At 41.9% G+C, this 5,815-nt stretch overlaps 1 protein-coding gene across 1 annotated transcript; it reads right to left on the bottom strand.

The window, feature by feature from the left end:
- Positions 1–839: 839 nt before the first annotated feature.
- FAM216B (family with sequence similarity 216 member B) lies at positions 840–5,608 on the bottom strand. Its single transcript, XM_045811008.1, has 3 exons — positions 5,504–5,608; positions 2,745–2,865; positions 840–1,039 (listed from the first exon to the last, which is right to left on the bottom strand). Exons 1-3 carry the CDS (start codon positions 5,606–5,608, stop codon positions 840–842), a joined length of 426 nt encoding a protein of 141 aa, XP_045666964.1.
- Between the last annotated feature and the right edge of the window lie 207 nt (positions 5,609–5,815).

Here is a 5,815-nt window from a genome sequence, read left to right as displayed (position 1 = left end):
ATGTTGTTTTGACTCATCATCTCTCTCTCTCTCTCTTTTTTTTTTTTTTTTTTTTGCTTTTTTGTCTAGTTTTGTGTGCTTCCTTAAAACCAACGAAGCCATGACAAGGTTAGAGTTGAGACCAGTTCTTTAAGGGCTATTTCTTGCTCTGCTGAGAGTGTATCTTCAGTTGTCAGGGGAAGACGTGTGAATGATTTCTCTCACCTGGGTTAAGGTCAACTATAGCTGCGTAGAATGAACCCAGCTGTGGCAAGTTGATAAATCCAAGTTTCAAGATGACACAAAGGGATTGAGTCAGGCAAGAACCAGAGATTTGGGGCCAAGTTAAATGCTGTTGATTGATGGGAAAGAAGAGAGGAAGGAGGACATGGAAATGCACAGGCCAGTTGCTGCTGAGATGGTATGACTCTGGAAACCCTGCATGCTCAGTGTTAACTTAGTGTTGGTTTGTGTAATTTCAAAATCTGCAGTGGGTGGCTTCCCCAATCACTAAGTGACTGGGGACCCAGCACCCTCTGATGACTTTTCCACTTTCACTGTTCTTGGGACTTGTCTGAGAGGTTCTAATTCAAAGGAAGCTTTTACTTTGAAAGCTTCCAAAGCCATTTCACTCTACAGATTATGTGTGGAGTGAAAGGCGTGTTTACGCTTTGCTCCATTGCTCTTAAACCCCTCAACTTGTTCTTTTTGGTAAAATTTTTGTGAGTGGGAGAGAGATTATTTCTAGGTATGGGGTGTGTGTTAGAAGTAATTTTTTTTTCATTCTCATTCAATGAATATGCACTAAGCACCCACTAGATTTGGGGGTTAAGTGCCTGTTTCAGAGCCTGTGCAAAGTCTCAATTCCTGAGAGATCCAGGCCCTGCACTTTGAGCCCTGGGTCGACCCACAGACGCAGGAGGTGCTGACAGCCATGCTCTTGTCATGGCTGAAGGCTTCCGGCGGATGGATCTTTGAGGAGCTACCTTAGCTGAGGCTCTCTTGATTGAATCTCTAAGTACAGTGGCACAAGCCAAAGTTTCCTGTTGAGTAATGTAGCCTAAGGAGAGAGAAATGAGAGAAAATTCAGAGTCAACAGTCTTACAAAACAAATAAGCAAACAGCCCTGCAAATATTTACGGATTCATAAAATTTCTTCTACTTTGAAGGGTAGAGACGATTGTGTTTAGCACACCCAGATTGCATAATCTTTGAGGATAGGAAGTAGACTTTTTGTCTTTTGCATTTCTCATTCAGTAAGTTAATAAATACATAGTCATTGATTAACATGACTCGTCACTTGGAGAGGGAGTTGGTCCTTGAGTAATCTGAGCATGCATTGCATGTCTTTGTTTTTGAAACTTACTTCCAACCAGAAACAGAGATAGTCAATCTCTGTCAGTGTTTTTAAAGTGTAGTCTGCAGACCACCCACTACAGAGTCATCAGGCTGAGACCACATTTAATAATGCTTTTTAAAAATTCCGATTTCTGGCTCTACTCCACAGACTTTCCTGATCAGAAACTCAGAGAGTGAGGCCTGGAAATCTGCCTGTTGATAATATGCGCAGGTAGATTTTATGTGCACTCAATACTGAATATCCCTCCTCTGGTTTCATTGGCTTCTGTGCAGTTTTACTCTACAAACCAAGCTCGTAGGTGATGCTTCTGCAGGAATGCAGGCCATCATGGGGAGCAGGCTGCCTCCTGGCTCTGCCATTTACTAGTGACATGACCCTGGTCAAATGGTTTCTTATCCACGCCTCAGTTTTCTCTTCTGTAAAATGTGGGTTATAGAGGCACCTACCATATAGAGGTGTCTGAGTTTCAAATAAGACAATGTAGGCAAAGTGCTTAGAACTATGCCAGGCACAAAGGGAGGCCTAATAACAGATCATTATTATTCTTGCTCTTGTGAGTCAGTCATTTGCAAATACCATGCCTTCCTTTTGTGTGAATGCAGGAACTGCAATATAAGGTAGACGTGCTCATGTGAAGTGAGCTGCTTGTAAAAAGAGAGCTCTGCCAGAGTCCAGAGAAGAGTGTAATAGAGGCCAGCTGGAGACTGGGAGAAGAGGGACCGAACAACAATCACACCTCTGAAGGTTGTCGTTTAAAGTCTGTGAAGGTCTTTTGCAACCATTTTTTCATGTGTGCTTCGTAAAATCCTATGAGGTTGCTGGAAGAGAGGTGTCAGAGCGTGGTGGTGAAAACGTATGCTCTTGGCCGGCAGTGGCCCTGACATTCGCTATGCGTATGTCTTGATCAAGTTATAGAATCTGTCTGAGCTGCAGTTTCCCACAGCTGTAAAGTGGGGAGAAAATGAGATGTTGTGTGTAGAGCTCCTTAGCACAATGTCTGGAACATGGCAAATGCTTAATAAGTATAACTGTTATTGTTGTGAGTAAACCAAGCCTCTGAATTTGCATATCCAGCAAGGGGCTGAGCGGTGGTTTGAGTCTAGACCATCTGCCTAAGCCCATTGCCATTTCTACTAGATCAAGTTCCTGTAAATCTCAGACAGTTGTTGACATTATATAGCAGTCCATGCTCTGATTTCTTGAAACCCTCTTAATTTATCCATAAAACCTTGCTTTCTGTTGTCAGGGATAATCATTTTAAACATGGCCTGCCAACCATGATATAAAATAGCACGCTGGCAGAGGCCATTCTACGTGAATTATTTATCTGGAAACTTGACTTCTGGCTGCAGCACACGAGTCCCTCCCAAGGGTGCCTGGTTTACGTCAGGTAGTTAAAACTCACCAAGCAGCTGCTGGTGCTGAAGGCTGTGAATATAGCGGTTCTGCAGGGCCTCCCATTGGGGCCTGGAATTGTAAATCCTCATGATGCTGTAAAAGTAGCGTTGCTGCCCTTGGGTGAGGTCCTGTCAAAGCAGAGCAGGTGATTTTGATGAGTTGGTGGAGTTCTATAGGACTAAGAGTGTGATGTATCCAAAGCTGACTTCTTTGGAAATGAGATATATATGTATATATACATATATATGTATATATACATATATATGTATAACAATTTTATATATATACATTTAACAATTGAAAAACAACAACTGGGTAGTGTCTTCCTCTTGTTTACTTAAACAACTTCCATTGGCTTGCATGATAGTGAAAATGGGTAAATAAAAGATGTTAGGTAAGTAGATCAGAGTATTGGGCTGAGAGGGTTCTGAGGTTTTCCAACATTTTATAATTTTATTCCTCTATTATGATTATGTTGAAGAACGTAGGCTGTGAGAATCTGCACAGGGCCTGACGTAGGCCGGGCCAGTGAATGGGGACTAGAGAACTTTCCACCAAGAGTTGTCAGTAAGCAGGGGTGATAGCTAGATGAGTAGATGGGTAATATGATAAAGGTTCAACATTATTAGTTAAAAGGTGCTATGAAAACAGAGAAGGAAAACAAAGTCTCATGCAGCAGTCCAGGAAGGCTTTCGCAATGAGGTGACCAAAACATCTGAGTCTGAGAGTGAGGAGGAATTCCCCAAGGAACTAGAATACTGGTTTTCAAAGGGCGTTGGCATCACCTGGGCACATGTTAGAAATGCAAATTCTCAGGCCCCATCCTAGATCTACAGAATCTTAAATTCTGGGAAGTGGGGCCCAGTACTCTGGGTTTTAAGAAGCTCTCTAGGTGATTCTGATACAAGGACACCAAAATTTGAGAACCATTGTGCTAGAAGAAAAAGAAAGGCTAATGAGTGGGAGAAAGTGGTACAAACTTTTCTGCGGGGCACAAAATACTTGGATATATTAGAAACCAGCCTTTTTTTTTTTTTCCCTTCATGCAGAATATAGAGTCCGAGCTGGGGAAGGTTGTAGAGGTAGGTGGGGGAAGGTCATGGAAGCCTTAAATGCAATGTTCAGACTCAAATTTAAGAAATAATAATGAAAAAAAAGAGTTGAAAGATTACCTTTTATATGAGGAGCCATTGAAGGTCTTTATTTAAGTCAGTGGTTCTCAACGGGGGTGATTTTGACCACTAAGGACATTCGGCAATATGGGAAGACATTTTTGGTTGTCATAAATGGTGAAAGGGAGAATGGATGCTACTGGCAGTAGGCAGATAGAGGCCAGGAGCACTGCTGAATATCCCACAGTGAGCGAGACACCCTCCCCCTCGCAACAAAGAATTATCCAACCCAAAGTGTCATACTTGAAGCCGACCAGATTTGCATTTTAGAAAGATCACTCTGGTCCTGCTGTGGAGAATAAGCTTATGGGAAGGCAGACTATTGGTAGGGAGAGCATTTAGAAGGCTGCCATGTAGGGGCACCTGGGTGGCTCAGTCGTTAGGCGTCTGCCTTCGGCTCAGGTCATGGTCCCAGCGTTCTGGGATCGAGCCCCGAATCGGGCTCCCTGCTCAGCGGGAAGCCTGCTTCTCCCTCTCCCACTCCCCCTGCTTGTGTTTCCTCTTTCACTGCCCCTCTCTCTGTCAAATAAATAAATAAATAAAATCTTAAAAAAAAAAAAAAAAGCCCGCCATGTAGTGCAAGAGAGAGACAAGAAGGACTTGGACTACAACTACTGTTATCTACCCAATCTGTTGTCACTGCTTACTGAGAGAGTGGCCTCAACATTCTAGAAAAACCAAGGTAAAATATGTTCACCCCAAGCCAAAAAATTCAAAACAACGATAGAAGTTTCAAAAGTAGTTGATAACCATTGTAATGGAAACTAAATTTAAGTTAATTATATGTAACAGTAAAGTGGCTTTTATCTGTTAGGAGTTTTGTGTGGAGTTGAAACCTGTGAGTCAGATTTTTTTTTTTTTTTTTTGACATCTAGAGACCTTAAGCTTGCTACCAAAAATATATCCAGAGTGAAAGTAGCAAAGCCAAGTACCTCCCAATTTGAGGCATCATTTGAACTTTCCAGTTTCTGAATTAGATGTTTTAAAAGAATATCTTTGAAGAAGATAATTGATTCCTAATTAAGCCTTTTCAAATGATGGGGAACAATATAATATGAAAATAGCAAGCAAGTTTCAAGAGCAAAGCTCCAAAGGGCAATGGGAGTTTCCATTATATAAGATAAAATCTTTAAAGTTACGGTTTTATTTTACAGGGGGAAAAAAGTCTATGTCTTTCCTTAGAAGAAATCTAAACTTCCAAATAACAGTCTTAATATTCTTACCCTGTTGTTTCTGCTTCCTTGAGGGGATGGAAGAACTGAAATTTTTGCAAAAAGTATTAATGAGAATGGTTTTAAATAACTGTGACTGAAAGGAGCTACCATTGCTCTCTAGCAGGGAGCCCCAGCATGGTCAGTAGTGAGCTGCCCGTCCCTGGGAGCGCTTCAGCAATGAAGATGTGACTATCTGCAGAGCTCCTGAAATGGGGAGGGCGTAGGATCGGACCATCCACCACATGCACCATCAGCGTGCACTGAGTACCTACGTTGGGCCCGATATTACTGAAAGCCGGATGAACAGACAGGAGAAAAAGCCCTCAAGCCTCGAAGGAGAGACAGGCAAGTTCCCTCCATTAGGGAAAGATACACTATACCTTCATGAAGGAAGTGTTGTGGGTGTAGGCAGAGGAAGGGACATGAATGCAAGGAATCCGTGGAACATTCCAAAGCTTTTGTTGTCTTTTCTGTTTTTCTCCCATCCTTTATCCTGTACCTCCAAGGAACAACAAAGCATAGCGTGAAATTTCATTTTGTTCAACCTTAGGAATGGACCTAAGTAAATAAGTGAGCAAGCAAGCACGTAAATAAATAAACAAATAAATAGATACATGTTATTTATGTCAAGGGATGAAAAGTGTTCTCACATGTTTCTAAGTAATTGGATCTCAGCAGACTCCTTAGTTTAG

The sequence above is a fragment of the Ursus americanus genome, chromosome 10, assembly GCF_024610735.1.
Source record: "Ursus americanus isolate L20-20 chromosome 10, mUrsAme1.1.p, whole genome shotgun sequence".
In the NCBI taxonomy this organism is placed as follows: domain Eukaryota; kingdom Metazoa; phylum Chordata; class Mammalia; order Carnivora; family Ursidae; genus Ursus; species Ursus americanus.
This window is presented reverse-complemented; position numbering and strand designations above follow the sequence as displayed.

Bases quoted from the DNA above. Each gene is read 5' to 3' on its own strand.
- FAM216B (XM_045811008.1), bottom strand. From the start codon at position 5,608: ATGGGAGAAAAACAGAAAAGACAACAAAAGCTTTGGAATGTTCCACGG. The intron at 2,866-5,503 runs GTATAGTGTATC...CTGCTTTGACAG, and splicing joins ACAACACTTCCTTCATGAAG to GACCTCACCCAAGGGCAGCA. The intron at 1,040-2,744 runs GTGAGTTTTAAC...CTCTCTCCTTAG, and splicing joins TCAGCACCAGCAGCTGCTTG to GCTACATTACTCAACAGGAA.